Source organism: Equus caballus, chromosome 5, assembly GCF_041296265.1.
Source record: "Equus caballus isolate H_3958 breed thoroughbred chromosome 5, TB-T2T, whole genome shotgun sequence".
Classification (NCBI taxonomy): domain Eukaryota; kingdom Metazoa; phylum Chordata; class Mammalia; order Perissodactyla; family Equidae; genus Equus; species Equus caballus.
In genome coordinates, this window is record NC_091688.1 from 39,415,000 (window position 1) to 39,437,186 (window position 22,187).

Below are 22,187 nucleotides of genomic sequence, written 5' to 3' on the forward strand. Positions count from 1 at the left end.
ACTTGTATTGTTTAGTCCCACCAGGTTTGTGGCCATTTGCCACAGCACACTAACAAACTGATACAGATTGGGAGGGAATAATAGTTTTGTCTCATTTTCCAGATGGGGATACTGAAACTCTGAGAGGTTAAGTGACTGCCCAAGGTGATGGCCTTGTGACTCGGCTTATGCTTAGGTATCTGTGGAGAATGGAGAAAGCAGCACTCCATGGTGGGCTTGGATCAACACCTTAGTGTGGGTGGGCACCAGTTAAGAAGCCCAGGGACCCAGCGTGAGAGGCGGCTCTGTGTCTGGCTGGCCCAGACCTGTTGAAAGGGTGGAGACTGAGCAATTGGCTGGGTTGTCAAAATCAAGGGTCCTCAGGCCTTACCTGCATTTTTGTTTCCCTTCTGAATGCTCCGGACTTCCGTGTATATCACGTCTTCTCCTTCAGGATTTACTTGGAAAGAAGTTGAAGTTTGAGAGGATTCTAAGGTTCTTGCCTCTTGTCTGAGCTACTTCCTCCTCCCGCAGCTAGAGCTTGTCCTCTGTGGGGACTGGAGCCCTACATGCCTCTACATAGTCCCATCTTCATCTCCTGTCCCACCCCTTCCCGGATCAACCCTGCAGTCCCTGCCCAATGGAGGGTCCCCGCTCCTCACCATTGCTGTACACTGGTTGCAGTTCTACCCAGGCTGGTACACTGTGGTAGGTGGGCTCTTGGGGGTCTGAGTTTGAAGGGCTCCTATGAGACAGAAACTTTGATGTTTCCCAGGAACCCTGACAAAGTAGCTATAATGATCATTCCCTGTTAGTGAGTCTTTACCACAGGGTGGCTGCCAAGGCTGGAAACATAGACGAGTACATAACAAATGGGCTATTATATTATGGACTACTATGGACTAATATCCTATGAATTATGATAAATTAATATTATCTGTGTTTCCAGACTTTATGGACGCTTGGTATATACCAGGCACTGAGCTAGTTCTTGTTGATTCTATCGTTATCCCTATTTTATAGATGAAAAAAATGGAGTTTCCAAGAGGTGAAGTGACTTGCCCAATGCTATGTAACCAGAAAGGGAAAGAGCAATATTCAAACCGGGCTTCAAAGCCTCCACTCTCAGAGGGATGAGGATCTCAGAGAAATAAATAATTAGAAAGGCTCTGAGGAACCCTGCATGTTTTGGATGCTGCTACCAAGGGCTTGCCCAGGGATAGTTTGTGACCTATGGTGTGGCTCCTAAAGTCAGCCTTTGGGATCCAAGATGGCAGCCTCTTCTCCACAGGCACCACCTCCTGTTGGCAGAGTGGTCTTTCTGAGTGGCCAACTGGTGTTACTCCATCCTCTTGGCTCTCATCTCAATAGGTATTGGTTAGGTTGGCCATACCCTGACTTTCCAGGATAATTAAGCTAAGATCATCTGAAGACTTGGGCAGATTCAGTGGTCATAGTGGTCACTCAGGCAATCAAGTAACAGTGGTACAAGCATGTAAGTGAAAAAATAAAAAGCATCAATATTTGATGCAAGAAAAAGTCCTACGTGGCTAAGGCAGTGGAAGGTCCTGGGAATTGCCTTGAGATATCCCAAGAGAGGTGGCAACATGAAATTGACGCAACCCATCTCAGTGACATGAAGCAGTGACTGTGCTCTCAGCAGTAACCAGACTCAACTCCATTTTTATACCCTGTGGTCATTTCATTAAACACAGGAATACAGCCTAGCTCTTACCTGGAGAGGTCAGAGGTAGGCCTTCTTCCTGCAAAGGAAAGCAGAGGGGCATTGGATCCGGGAGAAGGAAGACTTCACAAGGAGCACAGCTTGTAAGAGGCTCGCCCAGAACCTGCCAGGAGTCGCTTCACTCAGGTGTGAACCCTTCTTCTCTACATCCAAGGGAGGAGGCAGATTGGGCAAAAACTATGGCCCCTGACTTCCAGAGGGGTAGAGTTATAATGTGAAAGGGGAGCCCACAATCCATAATCCTTCAACCTGGAGTTTGTAAAGAACAATGGTCAGTAGCTACAGGTGGGAAAGCAGACTTGATCGGCAATGAAAATAATGGACATTTAAGAAATCAGTAAGTTATCAAATCCCATTTGGTTCCTGTTTTCACTCCTGTTTCTCAGAGTCTTTCTTCTCCTCTTCCCGTTCTTTGGGGATCTTGTAAGAGGAGAGAGGTAGATACACTGCAGCTTATGGTGTTGAATAAACTACATCTCATCAAGTCATCTTCTGCTCAGTAGGGTTGCTTTGGAAACTTTGCATTTGGTAAAGACAAATTCTGGGGGACCTAGAGGGAAAGTGGGGACTGTGGGACAGTGGTGGGAGGAGCTGTTGAGAGCTTGGGGGCGGTTACAAAGGCAGCAGGAGCCTGAGGGAATGGAGATGGGAAGGGGGTGGACTCAAGCACAGGTTAGCCAGGGAGTTACCCACCTGCTTTTCTTGGGAGCCAGTAAAAAAACAGCAGTCCCGCAGCAGCAAGGCCCAACACGCTGAGCAGTCCGCCGGTGACACCTGTGGCGACAGGGCCACTTCTGCTCCCTGTCAGCCATGAAGGTGAAAACCGGTGCATGAGCCAGAGGGAGAGGCTTGTGGCCTTGGACTCCTGCTTCCCCTGGGTCAGAACTGATGCCTGGGCATGGGGAGAGAGGATAAACCTAGGGGACGAGGGTTCCTGAGGCTAAGCAGGTGTTGGTGTGGCACAGGAAATGGCTCTTCTCTTTGTGAGGAAGCTCATCTCTGCTGATGAGGCAACGGGTAAAGGTCAGGATGGACAGCACCAGCAAAGGGCATTAAATTCAGTGATCCTCCTTGGCCCCTCTCTCCTGCCCCAGTACTATCACTTCAGAAATACTGCAGAAAACGGCAATTTAGAGAACTGCCAGCTTTGTGTACCTGTGCCTGAGAAGCACTGTCCTGGTCAAGCATCAGGACGGTTATCAGAGAATCTTTGGAGGAAATATTTTCTCCACATCTATGGCATGGGCGTAGGAAACTTACTGGTGATAGCAAGTGTCACTGTGTCGCTGCGCTGGACACCCAGGCCATTGTTGGCCTCACAGGAGTAGTTCCCAGAATGTTCTTCAGTCAGAGAGAGGTTGAAGGAAGATCCTCCTCCAGAGAGGCTTGAGTTGCTCTCCAAGGTGACATCATTGCGATAAAACCGGTACTGGATCGGGGGAGAGCCTCTCTGGGCCTCACAGTGAAGCTCCACCACGTCCCCCAACACAGCCTGGGCCCCGGGAGCCCTGAGGGTGAGGACAGGGCGAGACACTGGAACTGAGGGAGACAAAACGTCAATGGAAGTTCCTACTTCCAATCTATTCATAAGTGAACAAATAACATCTCAAACAAATGGCAAAAGTCAGGTCCCAATTTGGAAAATAGACTGAAATGCATATGACAGCCAAAGCTAGTAACTTTAATCTAAAAATAGCTGTCAGTGCACAAGAACAGCCAAGAGAAAAGTGTGGAAAGGGTATGAACCACGAAAAACTTCAAATAGCCGATAAAAGTATAAAAAGATTATCATCTTCCTTACTAACTGAATATACACAAATGAAAACACCCATTGGATTGACAAAGCTCACCGGGACAGATAACGCTGAGGAGGTTGTAGAGAAACAGGTGCCTTCATGTGCTGTCCATGGGAATGCAAATTTGAGACCATTCCTTGAATGGCAATTTGGTGATATCTACCAAATTTAAAATGCACGTAAACTGTGACCCAGCAAATCTACCTCAAAGACTCTTTCCTGTAGTGACACTGACAGAAGATATGCAAAGATGGTTGTACAAGGATTTCTATTGTAGGATTATTATAAAAGGTAAAAATGAGAGACAACCTAGTTGTCTGGCTAATAAAATATGAAGCATATCTGGGGTGTATTTTGTAAACTAAAGTCGAGATGTATTTTTAATTGAAAAATGCAAGTTGTGCAACTATATGTGTAATATGATTCTACTTTTGTGAAAAATCTTATGCCTTTATGTTTATAATATATTTGATTATTTCTAGAAAAATATACATGGAGCTATCAACAGTGGTGAAGTCTTGGAAGTATGTGGATGTGTCCACACAAGGAGAAAGAGGTATGTATTTTTCATATTGTCCCTTCTGTACCATGTGATTTTTTTATCCTGAAGATTTATGTATTCTTTCACAATAACAAATTATTAAAAACTCAAGAGTTTGTTAAAATGTGGCCACAAAAGATGAAGAAACCTCATACAGTCAACGTATGTTAAGACTTGGATAAGCCCATGTTTCAACCTGACTTTGTCATTGCCAGCTGGGTCTGTAAGCAAGTTACTTCACCTCTCTAAGCTTCCATTAACTCTTCTGCAAACCCTCACTGGTTGATCCTTAAGCTTAAATGAGAAGCTGCGCATCAGGTACTAAACACAGGACATGGCACACGCCAGGGCTCAGTTAGTGTTGATGATAATGAAGATGATCATGATGGTGATGGTGGTGGGTACGATGATAACAAGAAATATTCCTTTATCTTGCAGTTCTCCATGACCCGTTTTCAACTTCTAGGACTCAGACAAAATTTAATTAGGCTGGCAAGAAGTCCCTTAGGTGTGATAGCAGCCTCAGAAATAATGTGCATTTGTACCAGGCAATCATATAAGGAAAGGAGTGGGGATGAGCAAAAAAGCATGAATAGAGTGTGGGAGGTATGATGTGTTGGTCCACTGTGTTGTGAAGAGAGAGGGAGCAGCTCTTGGTCAGTGGTGCATGGTCGTGTGGTGGATGTAAACCATGTGGCAAGAATCCCCATGAATCACAGAGGAAAACTGGCTGAGGTGGATGCTGCCTGTCAGTGGGGGCAGAAGAATGACCTGGTTGAATGGAAAAAATCAAATCTGAAATCAAGTTGCCTCCTGGATGCCAAAGAGATGCCTGCACTGGCCACCTTGATGAGATGCTGAATCCTGAGCTGGCATCCCCAAACCAAGCTTCTCCTGTGGCTGTCGCTATTTTTTATTATATTCAGGCACTCAGCCAAAGCAGACTAAGAGCATCCATCTGCATTTGGCTTTAGCTATCTCCGGGGGCATTTACATGCCGTTTCACGGTATCCTGCTTTCCGGGATGTACCCCAGAAGCAGGGACCCCCAGCTATTCCTGCTCATGTCTCCTTCCAGGGACCTTTGAGTCTGAAATACTCCATATTCCCTGTGCAGCAAACTCATAGGATTCTAGGGCTTTGAGGATGGCCATAATGTCCGCCACATCTGATTTTCCCACTTTATAGGTGAGGAAATTGAGGTCAGTCTAGGGAAATATTCTTGGCCGGGGACATCCAGCTGGCTATCTTCAGAACATTTATCTCAAGCCTTTAGCATGCTTTTGCTATACCTCACATCTCCCTATACAGGAGTTTGGAGGTTGGGCCTGTAGGGGGTCATCACAAAACAGACTCAGAGCTCATAAGAAGCAGTTTTCCTTGGCGATTACACTTACAGGCAGGGGATCCAAGGACAGCTTAGAGAAGGAAGGAATTTGATTGATGGCTGGCCATTTCCACTCCACATCCTTCAGCTCTCACCTTCTCTGCGCTGGTCCCCTCTGTACCCATTGCTTTAAGAATCACTTTGAAAACTAACTTGGACTGGTTGTGTCTCCCAAAAGGCAGTGCACGCAGCTAATGTCAACATAGAATTTTTGACATGGAAATGTGAGGCCTGTTTATACCCCTAGTAATGAAAGAAACTCAAGAGTAGAGACTTGTGGGGAGTCAATGAGAGAAAAACCAGGACAAGGAATGGCCAAACATTTTTTGGAACAGGCACAGCTGTAGGCAGAATTCTTTAGTTTCCCTTTTGTATAATAACTGCAGATAGGAATACAGTGTATGTTCTAGGAAAGTCTTCTTTGCATTTTTAGTGAGTTTGGAACACATTCAGGAGGACTGCTTGAACTGTGCTGCTGGGGAGGTCTGGGTTTCTGAAACCAAAACCACAGGAAAGGTCCTAGACTTCTAAACGGAGGTTCCGTGGGCAGGAGGTCTGCCGGGGTACTTAGAGCAGGTTGGAGTGCTGGAGCCGCATTTCAGCTGCTTGGGAGAGAAGGCAGTCAGTCCCTGTTTGTGCTGCTGGTGGGCAGGACCAACTCACCTAAGACATTGAGCATCAGCATCTCACTGCGCTGGGGCCCCAGGTCATTGTTGGCCTCACAGGAGTAGTTTCCAGAATGTTCTGCAGTCAGAGAGAGGTTGAAGAATGCTCCTCCTCCAGAGGGGGCCAAGCTGCTCCCCAGGGTGACATCCTCATGATAAAACTGGTACAGGATCGGAGGAGAGCCTCTATGGGCCTCACAGTGAAGCTCCATCATGTCCCCCACCACAGTCTGGGCCCTGGGAGCCCTGAGGGTGAGGACAGGGCGAGACACTGGAACTGAGGGAGAGAAAATAGTTAATTATCACTTCCTACTGTTTACGCTCTTCCGTAGGAGAGACATTTCAAACAGGGAACTGCTTTTCTCAGTTTTTAATGACCTTGTGGCATCACTCAGAACTCAGCTATAATTTCGTCAGACTGGAAGAAACAGCAACACTTGTGTAGTGCTCTGTGGAGTCTGCAGTGCCCGGACACACAATCTCAAGTGTGTTTGGCGAATCTGAAGAGAAAGATGAAATGTAACCCTGGGGTCTGAGAAGTCAAAAGACAGCTGGGAAAAAGGAGGTCAGCTAGTGAAAAGTAAGGAACTGGAGAGACCTGTTGCTGACAAAGCCAAGGATGTAACTGAGCCTGGGCAGGATCAGAAATGAGGCCCACAAGAGAATGAATATTGATTATTTCATTTGCTCATTGTTATATTAATTCATTCATAAAAATAAATGAGCAATTAATAATGGCACTATTTTCTGGGGAATCAATAGTGGGAAAGACACAGTCCCTGCTCTCATGAAGCCTACCATCTAGAGGAGATGATAGACAGAAATTAAATTAAAAAATGTAGAAGTAAAACATTGATAATTGATATAAAATAAAGAATAGGGTGCTATGAAATGTATAATTCAGGGACTAAACATATTATGGATTAGTCAGTGAACATTCCCTCATTAAGTGACATTTGAAACTAACTAGGTGAAGAGGGATACAAAGAATGCACCAGGAAGGCAAACAGTATGTGCAAAGGCCCTGAGTTTGGAAGAAGGTTGGAACTTTTGAGTTATTCAAACAAGGTGACAACAATGCTAAGAGAAGTGTCTGAAGACTGCTGTGAAATAGAAGGCTGGAGAGCGAGACAAGGCTTCAGGAGCCACGATAAGGGTTTTGATCTTTCTTCACAGAAGAATAGGAAGTCTATAAGTGTCACTCTACAGGGGCATGAAATGATAAAATTTGTCTTTTTAAGAGGCCATTCAGACATCAGTTTGCAAAATGGATTGCAGTGGGACAGAAGTGGAGTGGAGAGGTAGTTAGAAGTGCAGTGGAGAGGTGGCATTGCAGTATAATTTGAGTGATGGTAGGTTTGACTAGGAGAGTGGTAGTGGAGATGGAAATAAGATCCAAGAAATATTTAGGAAGTAAAATCCACAGGACTTAATGATTAACTGGCTATGAAGAGCAAGGGAGAAAAATGTCAAGGAAGACTGCTGGGCTTTGCCTTGTATGTCTGGGTAAAAGCTATCTGGCTGTTATCTGGCTGTATCTTGACAGAGGTAGGGACATGTGGAGAGAAACGGGTCTGGAGGAACAAGATGAGTTCAGTTTTGGAGATATCCAGGTTCATGAGCTTTTAGGCTATTTGAGTGGAAATATGGTGTATGCAGGTGTTCAGGTGGGAGGTCTCCTTTGGACATAGAAGCTTAGGACTCATTTATAGATGACATCCTCAGGATCATCCAGAGAAAGAATACAGATAAGAGAAGAGGGTGCATGCAAGACAAAGCTTGGGAACAGACCTACACTTAGTTTGTCTATAAAAGGAGGAGCCAGTAAAGGAGACTGAGAAGGAGGGCAGAGAGACGAGAGCCAGGAGAGGGTGGAGTCATTGAAGAAATGGAAAGGAAGGTCAAGAGGCAAGAAAAGATGGACAATGTGGGCTATTTCTGAGAGTTCAAGTAAGATGAGGTTTGGAAAATGGCCATTGGATTTTAAGTTCTGGGGGTCATTGGTGACCCTTATGAGAGCCATTTTGGTAGATAGGTCAGAAGAAACCAATGGATTAGAATACAGTGGGTAACAAGGAAAGGGAGACAATCTATGCGGCTCACCCTGTTTAGAAATTTAGCCATAATAAAGCAGTGGCTGGAGGCATAAGTAGGATCGAGTTGGGGTTTTTCTTAGCCATGGGAGAGACATAGCATGTTAAATGTCAATGTGAAAGATCCTATATTGGGGAACATACAATAGAAAGGGATAATTAGTTGTGCAAAGTGTCTGAGAATGCAAGAAAGATCTAATCTAGAGATCAGGTGGAGATTTTGATTTTTCATAGGCAACAGAGTTCTCTCTTCTATACCTTAGAAAGAGGAGGGATGAGTCACTGGATGGATACAGAGACAAACACCCAATATGGTGGTGAGAGTGGAGGGTGTCATTGCCTCAGAGGGAGTAGAGGTGTTAATGAACTGAGGGTTCTGGGGATATAGGAGAAGAATAGTGATTGGAAGAGTTGAAGAAGCGAGTAGAAGGATAGGAGGTTGTGGTCAGACAATTGGAGTGCTGTGTGAATGTGGGAGTGGGTGGTTGATGTGGAGAGAATGACAAGCCATGGTGTTGAGTGGATCATCCATGTGGACATTAGAGTCATGGAATGATGGCAGAATGTAGGGTATAGACCACCTAGACTATGAGCCTGGACATGCGAGGACATGACCTGGAGGTCAGCCTATGACAGGGCCAGGTGGGAGACAGTGCTCTAGCTGAGTGTATTAGGGACATATAAGAAGTCAGGAGAATGATGTTGGGAAGTCTTTTAGCAAGGGTTCTGGGTCGGGTGCTGAGCTGCTGTGGGACAGGTGCAGGAGAAGCTAGAGAGAAACTCATGAGCCACTGAGAGAATGAGTTGGCCTTTGGATTGATTGACAGACTGTGGAAGCCCGAACTAAATCTCCTCTGAGGTCAGATATGCTGAACTTCTTAATTTCCTTCCCTGCTGATTGTGGGTTGACCGGGACATAATTTCTGTTTTGAAAGCCTTTATTCCTATGTTAGGTGAGTTTGGTCACGATGGCTGCACACTTGCTACCAGGAAAGGCATAGCACACAGAGGGAAGGTGCAAGTTCCTGGAAATGTAGAATCCAGAACTCTCGAATGGAGGCCTACTATGATGTCACACAGCAAATGGCCCTGTGGGACCTCCAATCTTGGCTATTGGGGAAAGGGGGAGATGGTCTTTCCCCGGTTGTACTATAGTTTGGAGGGTCAACATACCTGTGACTCTGAGTGACACTGCGTCACTGCGCCGGACACCCAGACCATTGTTGGCCTCACAGGAGTAGTTCCCAGAATGTTCTTCAGTCAGAGAGAGTTTGAAGAAAGATCCTCCTCCAGAGAGGCTTGAGTTGCTCTCCAAAGTGACATCATTGCGATAAAACTGGTACAGGATCGGGGGAGAGCCTCTCTGGGCCTCACAGTGAAGCTCCACCACGTCGCCCACCACAGTCTGGGCCCCGGGAGCCCTGAGGGTGAGGACGGGGCGAGACACTGGAACTGAGAGCAAAAATGAGGTAATTGACACCAGTATATTTTCCTATTTCTTTTATTTTCATTTTCCAGAGATTAATTCTGTTGAGTATTTAGTGACACATTCTAGATCTGTTCTCTGTTTAAGAACACTCACTCATATCAACACACAAACATGAACACGCACGCACACACACACACACACACACACACACACAAGTGCATGGTTTCACAATATGCATACTGGTTTACAACCTGAGCTTTCCTCTTTGCAACATATCCTGGGCATCTTTCTGTGTTATTACTTAAAGATCTATCTCATTCACTTTGAAAAATCAGCTTTACTAGGACATAATTTACGCAAAATAAAATGCATCTTTCTTAAATTTAGAATTTGATAATTTGGGGTAAACATTCCTTGATTATTTTTAACCATCACAAAGCATTCCATTGTGTGGATTTACTGTAATGTATTTGAGCAATTCCCCTTTAGCGGATATTTAGGTTAGTTATTTTCTAATTTCAGATAATGCCACATGGAACCATTGTGTATATATATCATTTTACATTGTGCATGCTTTTTTAAGAAATAATTCTTATAGGCGAAATTTTGGAGATGAGGGATATAGGCATTTCAAATAATGATATTTAATGCTAAATTGTTCTTCAAAAACTTTGTACCAATTTACACTGCACTATTGGTTTACAAGAGTTTCAGTGTCCCAACTCAGCGATCAGCTATAGTCTTATAAAAGTAGAAGGTTATTTTCATTACTTATTCTCTTTTCCTAGTCTTAAACTCTACAGTTATTCTATCTGAACAATTCACTCATTCTGTCCATCTGAGCAGATCACTCTAGCAGCCCTACAGTCTATTATTTGACTTTTCATGGATGACTAGTGAACTATAATCTTTTTTTTTTTTAAAGATTTTATTTTTCCTTTTTCTCCCCAAAGCTCCCAGTACATAGTTGTGTGTTGTACTTTCAGTTGTGGGTCCTTCTAATTGTGGCATGTGGGATGCCACCTCAGAGTAGCCTGTTGAGCGGTGCCGTGTCCACTCCCAGGATGCGAACTGGTGAAACCCTGGGTCACCGCAGCGGAGCGTGCAAACTTAACCACTTGGCCACGGGGCCGGCCCCTATGAACTATAAGCTATTAATGATGAGTGACTGTCTGTAAAGTTTTCAAATTATTTGCAAAATATAAATTTCAAAATCTGTCATTAATTTTTCAAAATTATCACATTAATTCTTTTTTGTTCTCTATGAAATAATAATTATGAGAAAATTATTGTTCTTTTATTTCTTCTCTCTCTGACCAACTGATTTTTTTGTTATGTATATTTTTTACACTTTCAGCATTAGTAATACTTGATTCCTATTCCTATAATTCTCACACTTGATTAACCTTTCTTTTTATATTTGAATCAATGGTTTTCAACCCCATTTGAACAATAGTCTCATCCGAGGATGTGATTAAAAAAATGGATTCTAAGTCCCCATCTGAGAGATTTGAATTTAATTGGTCTGGAGAGGGCTTAGTGTAAGTTTTTTTCCAAAGCTCCTAGGTGATTCTAATATGCAGCCATGGCTGAGAACTCCTGATTTAAATAGATTCAGTACTCACATTTCATACCACAATTTCCTCATTTTGAGTCTTTTAAATTGATTCATAGCTCGGCTGCCTGGATTTTGTCATCAAGTAATTTTTTCAGGAAGGGTTAATGGGTCCTAAGTTCCCTGAGTCCCTGCGTGTTTGAGAACGCCTTTTTGCTTTGACGTAAAATTCCCAGTTCTCATTCCTCCCCTGAAAGTGCAAGTCTGGACACCACCCCTCTCTCTTCTAGCACTGACTTCTGTGGAAAGTCTAAGACCAACAATATTTTTTCTTTCTGAGATGACGGCTGCTTTTTTCTTTTGCCATGATCACACACACACACATACACACACATATATTTTTAACCTTGAAATTTAATAACCTCATTAGGATATGTCTTTTCATCTACATGTTAAAGTTTTCTTCACTTAGGAAAAATTTTTGTTACATCTTTGAGCTTTGCTTTTCTCTTCAGTTTGGTTTTCTAACTTAAAGACTCTTAATTATCCACACATGGGGGTCTCTGTTTTCTGATCTCCATATTTAAATTTTTTTCCTTTTTGCCTTTATTTCTGTGTCTTTCTACTCTGTGTTCTGTACTGTTTTCTCAAACTAATTCTCCATTCAATTAACAGTTTTCAGAAGAATACAATATATTCTTACTGCCTCAACTTTGGGTTTCATTTCTAAAATAACTTTATAATTTTCTTTGGTTTTCCTCCTGAGCTTCACTAGGTGATTTTTTAGTCTCTTCTATTATCTTATCACATCTTCTTTAATCTTTTAAAATTCCTGTTTGTACTTTTTTTCCCTGGAGTCCATATTTTCTTTAATTGTGTTGAGAATATCCAGAAGATTTTTTTTTCTATTTCCTTTAGCAATTCTTCTTAAAAATACTGCTTACTATGTATCTTTTCTTCCCTTTTATAATTTTAAATGCATCAATGCAAAGATTCTCATATTGGACTTGTTTTGATTATCCTTCAATAAATAAAGTTATATTCAGAGTCTTGTGTTTGCTTGAGAGTGTTGTGTGTGTGTGTGTGTATATATATTTCAGTGACCAAGGGCTGTTGATAGAGTCAAAATGGGTATATTGAATCAGAACACATTCCCATGAAATCTCTGTGTCTTTTCTTTGGGGTACATTCCCTCAAATAAAGTAGATTATTCTGCCAGAAAGCCTGCCTGGCTCACAGTGAAGCTTTTCAGCTCACAGACAACTTGTTTGCTAATTTAGAGCTCATTTATTTGTCCAGTTGATACAAGCAGATGCAAAGATCAGTGTTCTTTCCCTGCTCTTCTCTTCCTCATCTCACCTCAAAGACCTTTTGTTCATTGAATTACAAATGCTGACTGAGGACTTCCTCTGTGCCAGACACCAAGCAGGCACAGGGATGTAGAGGAGACCAAAGCTGAGGAGGTTCCATCCTCATGAAGCTTATATTCTGGTATTGAGGCAGACAGACAAGAAACAGGAAATAAAGAGGTTTTAGATATTGCTAAATTCGAGAAGAAAATAAAACATGATAATGGGATAGAGGATGCCTTAGGGCTGGGGGCTATCCTACATAGATTGGGTTCTGGCTTTGGAGTCTGGGTCTCAGAACATTTAATTTTCTTAAATAATCTCTTTACCCAACAATTTATATGGGGAAGGCTTCCTTTGGTCATTCTTGATTTCCATGATCTGAAACAGGAGCTAGCAAGGAGCAAGTGATCCTTCAGATACATATGTTCCAAGACAAGACCATAGTAATAGGAATTCCAAATGGACTCCTGTGTTCCCAAGACCACAGACTGTTCCTGCAACTCACCTAGTTGACAAACCACACTTCCGGTTACAATCACATTCTCACTAATTTCTGCTTCTGAAACCCTATAAGTACCTCCCCTAACGCTCCCTGTGAGTGAGGATGAGACTCTGTCAGGGGGATGCTCTCTCTTGCTTTGCCAGGTAAGTGAGCCCAGCTCTGTAGCAGCCACAGTGTCCCTGGTCTTCTCGTATGGGACTTTGGCAAATGTTTCTCAGCCTCTTTCTCTCCTCATTTCTTCCAGGGCTTTGTGGATTCCTGGTCTTTGGGTTCCTGTTCCAGGTCAAATCCCAGAATTCTGAGGCTAGAGGGATACTAATTATTATCTTATCTAACTTTCAATATTTGTGGAAACAGTAAGAGAAATAAAGTTTAAATGTTTTGCCCAAATTATGAACTAGCTATTTTCATAGCCAGAGCTGGATTTCAGGTTTTCCGACCCATACTTATACCAGACAACCCGGGCAATGTGTTTTTCACATACACTGGTTTTCTCTAGGAGACCTCAGAGTCTCTGCTGTGCCTGGTACTTTTATTTCTTACCCTAAAAATAGTATTTTCTTAAACATAATTCATTATGTGTCATGTTGTCCCAAGTGACTCTGCTATCTTGTCCATAATTTGCTAAACTAGAGGCGGGCAGTTCGTTTAAGAACAACCCATGTATTGACTTATCAGTGGCCTAGGAGGTGGCTTAGAGGCTAGGCTGCCCTACTAGTTAGGCTAGTTAGAACCACTGGTTGGCAGTGAGCCATATAGCATTGGCAGTTGGAGCAGAAGCTGAAACAGAGCAAGTAGTCCTTACCATAAGCCCAAGGCAGTCAATGCTGGGGTCAGCAGAAGCCCAGAGTAAAGAGAAGTCATGAGATAGAGGGAACGAGAGTGGAGCACACTTTTAGAAGCTGCATGGGCAATGGGGCAAAAGGACACAGAAATAAAATTGTTGATGGGCCTATGAGTAGAGAGTAATGGAAGCTTCTAGGCTCATCAGGGATCAATATAATCTGTTTTTGAGAAATAAATTATATTCTGTGAGATCTCTCCATTCTCCTTCGATTAATCTGGGTATGTCATCATTCTTATTTTTCTTACTACCTGAATATTCATACAATAAACCATCACTCACTGGGGACACCTGGGGTCTCTGTTTTCTTGTGCTGTAAAATGTTCTGAGGAACCAGATTCAGGATTTTTCTATCATACTTCTGCTTCTCTGAAAAGAAAGCTAAACTTTCACTCTACTAAACAAAGATCCAGGTGTAAACAGAAGCAATGTTGCTTTTAAAATGACATTTTTTTGATGGTTCCATGGGTAACCATGAGCTATAGACCTATGAGGTATATACACTTTTCTGAATGTATGTCATACTGCAACAAAATTTTTAAAATGTAAGACAATAGTGGCTGGCCTGGTGGCATAGTGGTTAAGTTTGCACGCTGTGCTTCGGAGATCCCGGGTTTGCAGGTTTGGATCCTGGGTGCAGACCTGCACACAACTCATCAAGCCATGCTGTGGCGGTGTCCCACATACAAAATGGAGGAAGATTGACACAGATGTTAGCTCGGCAACAACCTTCCTCAAGCAAAAAGAGGAAGATTGGCAACAGGTGTTAGCTCAGGGCCAATCTTCCTCACAAAGAAAAAAAAGCAAACAAAACACAACGCAATAAAATAGCACTTAGTTTAATGGATTAAGACAAGGGAGTATAGAAACCCCAGAAAACCAAGGAGTTGGTTCCCAGGAAGCCATTTCCTCCCTTCCCTTCACCTTCAGCCCTCTCCAAATCTACTGTGAGAGCTGGAACTGCTTGGGAACTCTTTGGAGAAAATAAGATCTTGCCCATGCTTTGTCCACATGACTGTGCTTGCAGCTAAGCTAATATTTAATCATTAGTAGGGAAGTGCAAGATGCTTCTGTGCATCAAGTTAAGAGAAATTGGCTTAGGAACTGAACTTACAGGTCATGAGAAGATAATTTGAGAAAATACATTCATTTGGTAAAAGCTGGGGAATGTACTGAGCTATCTTAGCGGTCTGGCTGAGCCAAGGCTGGATGAGGACTGAGGCCCACAGATAGTTGGCTCTATGAGATAGGAGCAAAGTGGGACATCAGGTTCGTTGGGGTAGGAAACTGGAAGGTACATGCAGACTTCTGAAGGGGTTGGTGCCAGAGGGGTCAGGGATGAGTGACTGGCAGGAATGCAGGGCTTACCTGTGACAGAGAGGCTAACGGCCTCACTATGTTTGGAACCAAAGCCATTGTCAGCTGTACAGTGGTAGTTTCCAGAATGCTCTGAGGTCAGAGAGAAGCTGAAGGATGCTCCTACTCCAGATGGAATTGAACTGCTCCCCAGGGTGACGTCCCCATGATAAAACTGGTACTGGATGGGGGGAGAGCCTTTCTGGGCTACACAGTGAAGTGTCATCAAATCTCCCTCAACAGCCCAGGGCCCAGGAGGGCTGAGGGTGAGGACAGGAGGAGACACTGGAGCTAAGAGAGAGAAAAAATTAGTCAGGAGTTGCTTCTGCCCCTTACTGTAGATTTCAACCAGTGGTCAGTGAAATGCCAGTCTCATCTCCACTGGCCTCAGGGTGGCCCAGCGGCCTCCCAGGCTGTTCGCAGCAGCTCTTTCCTGTCCTCACGCTGGTCTTTTCCTTTCCCCTCAGACCTCTGACCCCTTCCCCTCTCCTGTCTCCCCTTGGTAGGTGACCTCACTCCTGTTTACCAGAGGAAGAAGTCCTTTATCTTGCTGCCATCAGACCCACACCCTTACCTACATCAGCCCCTCGCTCCTCCTCTCTGCCCAGTGACCATGGAAGGGCTGTCCCTCCCCGCTACCGAAGGAGGATCCTTCTTTTGCTTGACCTTGAGCCCCCCTGCCTGTGTCCTGGATGTAAATTCTCTGATTCTGTTGGCTTCTTGCAAACACCATTTAGATGCACTTAACCCTGTCTACACTAGAAAACAACAAAACAAACAAAATAACCCTAACTGCGTTTAATTTTCCCCATGGCCCCTTACTCCTTTTTTTTGTGGACAGACTTTTGGAAAAAGTGGCCTACATTTATTGTCTCTATTTCTGTACCTCACATTTATTTTTTGTCCATTACAACCTGGTTTTTATTCTCACCACTCTACTAAAGTTGATAGCTCATGTTTACGATTATAATGATGATGCTCATAATGATAAGAGATACTTATAATGACAATGTAGTGCTTTAATATATGTGTCTGGTGTACGTGTATTTGTCATATATAATTTGTAAATACATGTATGCAGACGCTAATTTAACTATCAAAACAATCCCATGAGGCAGGTACTTTTATTGTTTCTATTTTACAGATGAGGAAACTGAGGCCCAAAGGGGTTAAATTGCACAGTTAGTAAGTGGTGAGCCAGCAGTCAAACCCCAGTATTCCAGTTCTCGTTTGTGTTCTTCTGCTTTTGTATTCAGTGTTTTGTGACTAAATTCAGGGGAGGTGACTTTAGCTTTCCTCATCTATCAGCTCTGCCTTATCTGAATTGGCCCACTATCTTTTGCTTAAAACACTCTGTCCTTTGGTTTCTGTGGTACACACTTTCATAGTGTCTCTTCTCTCAGACACAGTTCCTCTCAGAGTCCCTCCTTCTCAGCAGAGGCTGGCCTGGGGTTCTGTCTGACTGTGCACTCTCCTCTTAGTCCATCTCCTCTATTCCTGGCTGTTCCCCAGACTGGCCCTTCTACCATCCATTCTTCACCCTGCGACTGGAGTGATGTTCCCCAATATTAAAACCATTCTCGGGCCTCAGATTACCCTTAAGAATAAAGCCCAAGCCCTTACCACTGCTTCTAAGTCCTAATAACCCGGGCCTGCCTCCCTCCCCCACCTCATCCCACCCCTTCCAACCATTTCGCTCTATGTTGCGGTCAATGAGGAAAGATCTCCTTCCAGTTCCTTGAACATTTCTTCCTTCCCTCACCACAATTCTTTAGCACGTGAGTCAACCTGGAACACAGCCTTTTTCTTCCTCCCTCAACCTCTCCTTTCTTCTCCTGGAATGTTCCTATTCACCTTCAGGTCTCAGCTCACACATGAACTCTTCTAAGAAATTTCCCCTCATCCCACTCAGGTTGAGGTGCTCTCCCATTTGCCCCACAGCCTCCTGGCACTTCTCTCCCTTGGATTGGTGTTTGCCCTCTTGCTCACGCACATCTGCTCTTAGACTCTAAGCACTGTGTGCACAGGGCCATGTTGGTCTAGTCTGATGCATCCTTGGACAGCAGTACAGTCTGGCATACAGTATATATATATATATAAAACAATCATTTATTTGGTGAATAAATGCGTCATTGTATAGAACTTTATACATCTGTGAGAGCATTTGATAATAACGTCACTGCCTCCAATTTCCTCGGGCCTCTGGATTCAGGAGCACAGCCAGTCTGTCTCTTTCCTTTGATATCTCCCTCAAGGGTTTTCTGATCCTCGCCTTTGGAGTCTTTTGCACATCTATCATGGGATAGCCTAGATTTTAGCTTGTCTCCAACCTCGTTTTGTTTTTTTGCAGAAGAGGAAACTGAAGCTGCTTCCAGGACCAACTAGGACTGGACTCTCTGCCACTAACACAAGCCTAAATCACACTGTCCCCTAAAATTGGGCTTGGAATTTGGCTGTACATAGATGCACGAAACTGAGATTCAAGGCTCAACAGAAACCGTTCAACTTCATAACTGGTTGACAATTCCCTTCACGGCCTTGGAGGCATCAAGCATAGCGAGCAGAGGTGAAGGCATCTCTGCTCACGAGGGGCTCTCTCTTGCCCTGCTTCCAACTGCTCCCCTGTCTGTTTCTCCCTCCCGCTATTGCCTAAGCAACTCCGAAAGTGCTTAAGCGAGACGGACACCTTTTGAGTAACTATGACCCTGCTACCTGTCTTTGTATCTTACATGGTTTTGTACACTGTTCGTGATCGATATCCGATATTAATTGGACAGGAGACACCTCTGTGCCCCTGGGAACTGATTTTGCAGCTACTGAGAACAACTTACTAAATAAAAAATCAGGCATCTGAGGATTCACAGACAAGTGGAGAGAAAGAGAAAAGCATTTGGCTCCTCAAAGGTTGGGGGCCAGGAGAGAGAAAGTGCTGTGCAGACAGCCAGGGGTGTAATGGTACCTGGCTGCTCAAGGAACGAGGCTCGAAAGCAGCCAACAGCTGTTTCAGTGAGCCAGGGAGTCTTGAAGGACATGGGGTGAGCCTGAGAAAGAAGCAGAGGAAACTGGAAAGTGGGAACGCATTTGTGGATGGATTGGTGAGAGAGGCCAGGGCTGGGTGATTGGCAGAATCTAGGGCTTACTGATGACGGAGAGGTGCACTGCTCTGCTGCGCTGGGCCCCCAGGCCATTGTCAGCGGTGCAGTAGTAGTTCCCAGAATGCTCTGCAGTCAGAGAGAAGCTGAAGGAGCTTGTTCTCAATGAAGTGACTTCTATCTCCTTGAGAAATACATCTTCACGAAAAAACTGGTACTGGATTGGAAGAGAACCTCTCTGGGCTTTACACTGAAGTGTCACCTCATCTCCTTCAGGAGCCCGGTCCCCAGGAGGGCTGAGGGTGAGGCCAGGAGGAGACACGGGAACTGAGGGACAGAAAAAATTAGTCAACAGTTGCTTTTGCCCCTTACTGTCGATTTCAACCAGTGGCCAGTGAAATGCCCCATCTCATCTGCTCTGGCCTCAGGGCGGCCCAGCGGCTCCCCAGGCTTTTCTCAGCAGGTCTCTCCTGTCCTCACCCTGGTCTTTTCCTTTCCCGTCAGACCTCTAGCCCCCTTTGTCCTCTCCTGTCTCCCCTTGTAGGTGACCTCACTCCTATTTTCCAGAGGGAACGCCATGCTCAGGGAAAAAGTCCTTTATCTTACTGTCATCAGACCCACACCCTTACCTTGTTCCTTCCCTCTGCTGTATGACCGTGGAAGAGCTGCTCCCTACCTGCCAAGCCATTCTGAGTTTCTTGTCAGTCACTGTTCTCCCTTCACTGGAGTTGGCCTCAGGGCTCTGCATGTTCATTGGCAAATACAAACTCATACACTCTTCCAGGACCCTCTCCTCTGTTCCTACAGTTTCCCTGCATCCAATATGACCCTCTGCATTTACAGGTAAGTATATGGAGTCAGGAAGAGGTTAGGACACCTGCCTGTCGCCACTCAGTAGGCTGTTTCCAGAGCCACACAGGACCTGGCTCTGTCTCCTCACCCTTGGTCCAGTGCTGAATAACATTATCTCCTTAAAAGTGGACCTGGAGTTTGCCATGAGTGGAGGGGAAGGCACAGGGCTCCACAGAAGCTGTTTTCCTCTCACCACCACAACTACCTTTGCAGCTTTGAGGGCAGGATGGTATCAGATACTGGTACAGAAGGTGATGAAGTCTGGGGTTCTCCCTACCCCCACAATTACATCTTTGGAGTAACTATGATGTTGCTACTATGATGTTGCTACCTGTCTCTGTAACATACATGGTTGTGTACATTGGTTATTGTCAAAAATTAACTTCATTGAGACAACATGTGGATGGATGCTTCCATATCTCTGGTAGATAGAAATGACTTGTGAGCTACTCAGATTGATTCAGTACTTAAGTATCTGGGGATTCAGAGGACAAAAGAGAGAAACAGAGTTCTACAGATGTTGGAGACCAGAGAGAGAGAGAGGGATGCTGCAGACACTTTAAGGAGTGTGACAGTATCTGGGCTGGTTGAATAATGAGGCCCACAAGAGATAGACACTTGTTCCAAGATCTGGGAGCCAATGAGGACATTAGGATGGTGTTATGAACTGAACTGTTTCACTCCAAAATGCATATGTTGAAGCTCTAACCCCCAGTAACCCCCCACTGTGACTGTATTTACAGATAGGGCCTTTAAGGAGATAATTAAGGTTAAATGTGATTATAAGGGTGGGGCCCTAATCCTATAAGACTGATGTCCTTATAAGAAGAGGAAGAGACACCAGAGACCTCTCTCTCAGCCCACGTAGAAGAAAAACCATGTGAGGACACACTGAGAAGGTAGCCAACTGCAAGCCAGAAAGAAAGCCCTCCTTAGAACCAATCCTACAGGTACTTTGATCTTGGAATTCTAGTCTCCAGAACTGTGAGAAAATACATTTCTGTTGCTTGAGCCACCCAGTATTTTGTTATGGCAGCCTGAACAGACTAATGCAGATGACTTGGGTAAGAGACAAAAAGCAGGTAAGAGTAGAGATTTGTTAGGTAGCAGTAAGAGAAGGAGTGAAACCAGGAGTGGCTGGACTTTTGTTGATTGACAGAAGACTCAAGGACTGAGTATTATCTAAGTCAGGTGTTGCTGAACTCTGTAATTTCTCTTTGGCCAGAGATTGCTGATCTGACAGGGTTTGGACTCTACAAAGTTCTCATAACTATGTTAGTGGAGTTTGGGTCAGACTGTATGTTTTCATGTTGATTCACTCTAAGGAATTCCTGAGTTCCTGAGAATGTGGTCACAGGGAAGAGCTCAGAACTGCCAAGTGGAGGTAACAAGCTTGCTCTGATCCCATGTGAGCCAAAGCCTGCGAATTTCAGAGTTGAAGTCTTTAGACTGTGGAGAACATGCAACCTGACCCTGGCTGTGACTTCTTGCGGTCAGTTAATTCATTTTTGATGGAAAGTGGCCTCTCCTTGCTGGCTGGATCCCCAGGCCACCATCTTGGCACAGGAGTCATTCCCAGAATGTTCTGTGGGCACGGAGACTGAGGGACGCTTCTCCTCTATAGAGGTCTGGGGTCCTCAGGATTTCAGCCTCATGATAAAAGTGATACAGGATGGGAAAGAGGCTCCCTTGATTTCCCAGTGAAACTCGACCACTTTCTTCACAACATCCTGTACCCTAGGGGCCCTGATGGTGAAGAAAGGATGTGTTACTGGGGCTGAAAGAGACAACAAGCTGGTCAGGGAAGGTCCCTGCACATCCTTAAATCAATGAGGCTTAACGAGAGACACAGAGCCAGATGAGACCTGGTTTTAATATTGTATTTGCTATGCCTTTATTCCCAGGAGACATTTCACTTACACTAAGACGGAATTTGTAAAAATAAAGGGCTATTCAGAGTATTAAATTATTGTTAACTATCGATATCCATTCCCTCCCAACTACCTTGTAGTCTTCACTAAGTTTAATAACCCATTCCTCAGATAATATCTAGCAGACGCACCTTTCACATTGATGGTCACTGACTTGCTGCGAAAGGAGAGGCGACCGTTGTTGGCTTCACAGTAATACTCTCCAGCATCTCTCTTTTTCACCATGGTGATCTTGAATTCTTCATTCAGGGAATTCTGAATCTTTGCTTTCATAGGCTTCTTGTTTGATTTTTTGTACCAGAAGATTCTGACAGGCCCTGGGACTCCATCTACTGAGCAGATGAGGACCAGTTCCTGCCCTGCAATCACCAACTCTAAGGCTGGGCGGGTGTGCATTTGGACGTTGGCAACAACTCCTAAATGAATAAAAATGACGTATAAGACTCTTGGCAGTGGGGTACTCATGGCTAGAAAAGAGTCATAGGATTGGAAGGGCTAAATCTGCTGATCCAATGTGAAGTATTGGCCTGGGGTGGAATTGGGCTTTTTCCTTGAGAAGAAGGAGGAAGTCGTGGAGAGACTGTGTTCCCTCCATGCTTTGGGAGACTCTCTGCTCCCTAATGATCTTGTGGAGGATCCTGCTCAATGAAAGAGGCAACCCTGTCCACTTTCCCTCATGTCCCCCCTATCTCCTGGCAGAGCACAGGCCAGTCATTCCAGAGATTACATCCAGTACCCAGGCATTGCTTGGGGGAAGTGGTGGGGGTGGTGAAGGGGCCAAGGAGATCTGGCATCAGAGATGCTTGTCCTGGAGCTGTGGTCACTGCAGTGGCTAGATGGACATCAATCATTGGCATATACAATAAGTTTACCCTCAAGCAAGCACTTCTTAACCCCTCTAGCTTGTCAGTTAAATGGTCAGAGGAAGCGGACCCAGGGCAGTCCTCCTAGGTGGGAAAATCTGATGCTCCACTCTCTAGGTGGATACATACTGATATTGGACTAGAGCAGTGTCTTTTTGAGTCTTCCTGGGGTCACGAAGATCAAGATACCTGAACACAGTGGGAACA

The 22,187-nt window shown here is 44.5% G+C and overlaps 1 protein-coding gene and 1 long non-coding RNA gene across 6 annotated transcripts in view; one reads left to right on the top strand and one right to left on the bottom strand.

Moving 5' to 3' along the window:
• LOC100147077 (Fc receptor-like protein 5) overlaps window positions 1-22,187 on the bottom strand; it is a 58,731-nt gene that overhangs the window by 2,854 nt on the left and 33,690 nt on the right. For 3 of the 5 annotated variants that reach the window (XM_070267001.1, XM_070267002.1, XM_070267004.1), the window contains 10 exons: window positions 21,249-21,533; window positions 18,383-18,661; window positions 15,255-15,533; window positions 9,378-9,656; window positions 6,110-6,388; window positions 2,984-3,262; window positions 2,417-2,524; window positions 1,715-1,742; window positions 642-724; window positions 371-439 (listed from right to left, as the gene is read on the bottom strand). In XM_070267001.1, coding sequence (XP_070123102.1) covers window positions 371-439; window positions 642-724; window positions 1,715-1,742; window positions 2,417-2,524; window positions 2,984-3,262; window positions 6,110-6,388; window positions 9,378-9,656; window positions 15,255-15,533; window positions 18,383-18,661; window positions 21,249-21,533 — 1,968 coding nt within the window. The remainder of the gene's footprint in view (window positions 1-370; window positions 440-641; window positions 725-1,714; window positions 1,743-2,416; window positions 2,525-2,983; window positions 3,263-6,109; window positions 6,389-9,377; window positions 9,657-15,254; window positions 15,534-18,382; window positions 18,662-21,248; window positions 21,534-22,187) is intronic. The other 2 variants (XR_011438677.1, XM_070267003.1) reach the window with 2 other exon arrangements.
• LOC138924074 (uncharacterized) lies at window positions 9,321-21,167 on the top strand. The gene is made up of 2 exons (XR_011438678.1): window positions 9,321-9,673; window positions 17,593-21,167. It is a non-coding gene; the product is annotated as an uncharacterized lncRNA (long non-coding RNA).